The 1,226-nt window shown below is 57.4% G+C and overlaps 1 protein-coding gene across 1 annotated transcript; it reads right to left on the bottom strand.

The window, feature by feature from the left end:
* Window positions 1–21: 21 nt before the first annotated feature.
* LOC104615505 (5-hydroxytryptamine receptor 1B-like) lies at window positions 22–1,222 on the bottom strand. The gene is given in 2 exon segments (XM_010297537.1): window positions 22–681; window positions 683–1,222. Coding segments are annotated over 2 exon segments (1,143 nt in total). The 3' UTR covers window positions 22–78.
* Window positions 1,223–1,226: the final 4 nt, after the last annotated feature.

Below are 1,226 nucleotides of genomic sequence, written 5' to 3'. Positions count from 1 at the left end.
GGGGTACGCGCCTACCTGTGGCGTCGGGCAGGGGCGTGCGTGGGGGCAGCCCCGGAGAACACATCGCATTCAAAATTTTCAACTTGTGCATCGGAAACGTATGAGTTTGTGGAAAGCTTGTTTGAAGTCTTCGTTAGACATAGTGTAGATGATGGGGTTGATGAGGGAGTTGAGATATCCAAGCCACGTGAAAAAGTCAAAGATGGCCATGTGGAACCAGCAAGCGTCCTTGCAAATGGGCAACACCAGGCTGATGATGAAAAAGGGCAGCCAACAGACGATGAAGGCTCCTAAAATAATCCCTAAAGTCTTAGTAGCTTTCCGCTCTCTAGCGGCCGTGAGCTTCTTTTTCTCCAGCAAGGCATCCGACACCTTCACCTTCACCTGGTTCATGTACACGGGAGAGCCCGTTTCGCTGGATCCCTCGGGGGCCTTGGAGTTTATGGACGTGACGGAGGAGGATGACCCCGGGGAGTCTGTGATTAACTGAGCCCGCGTTAGTCTTTTACCTGCTTTCTTTGGCGTCTGCTTCAAAATCCGCGATCTGGCTTCCACGTAGATCCTCCCGTAGAGGGCTATCAGCAGCAGAGTGGGGAAGTAGAAGGCTCCCACCGTGGAGTACACGGTGTAGAGGACATGGTCCGTGTTCACCACACAGTGAGAGACTTCCTCGGCCTTCCTCCCCCTGCCGCCAAAACAAAGGGGGCATGGAGATGCAGATGGAGAAGACCCACACCAGAGCGATCATGCCCGCTGCCCGCTTGGGAGTCCGTTTCGTGGAGTACTCAACGGCATCAGTGATCGCCCAGTAGCGGTCCAGGGCGATGACACAGAGGTGCAGGATGGAGGCCGTGCAACAGGTGATGTCCGAGGACAACCAGATATCGCAGACGATCTGGCCCAGTGTCCACTTGCCGGTCACAGTGTACATAGTACTGATGGGCATGACGAGGATGGAGACGAGGAGGTCGGTGACGGCCAGCGAGGCGATGAGATAGTTGGCCGGCGTGTGGAGTTTCCTCGTCTGGTAGACCGTGGCGATGACAAAGGCGTTGGAGAGCACCGTGGCCAGGGTGACAAGCGCCAGGACGACGGCGAGCACGATCTTCCCGGAGAGGGGGGTGGCATCTTGGTAGATCCCTTCCTCGGCGCTGCAGTTTCGGCCGTGGTAAGAGTCGTTGGCGGGAAGCAGCGGCGCCCGGCAGGGGCCGGCCGGCTCCATCCCT

This window comes from Phaethon lepturus, unplaced genomic scaffold (assembly GCF_000687285.1).
Source record: "Phaethon lepturus isolate BGI_N335 unplaced genomic scaffold, ASM68728v1 scaffold54511, whole genome shotgun sequence".
Lineage (NCBI taxonomy): Eukaryota > Metazoa > Chordata > Aves > Phaethontiformes > Phaethontidae > Phaethon > Phaethon lepturus.
Note: the sequence above shows the minus strand (reverse complement) of the source record. Positions and strands in the feature narration are given on the sequence as shown.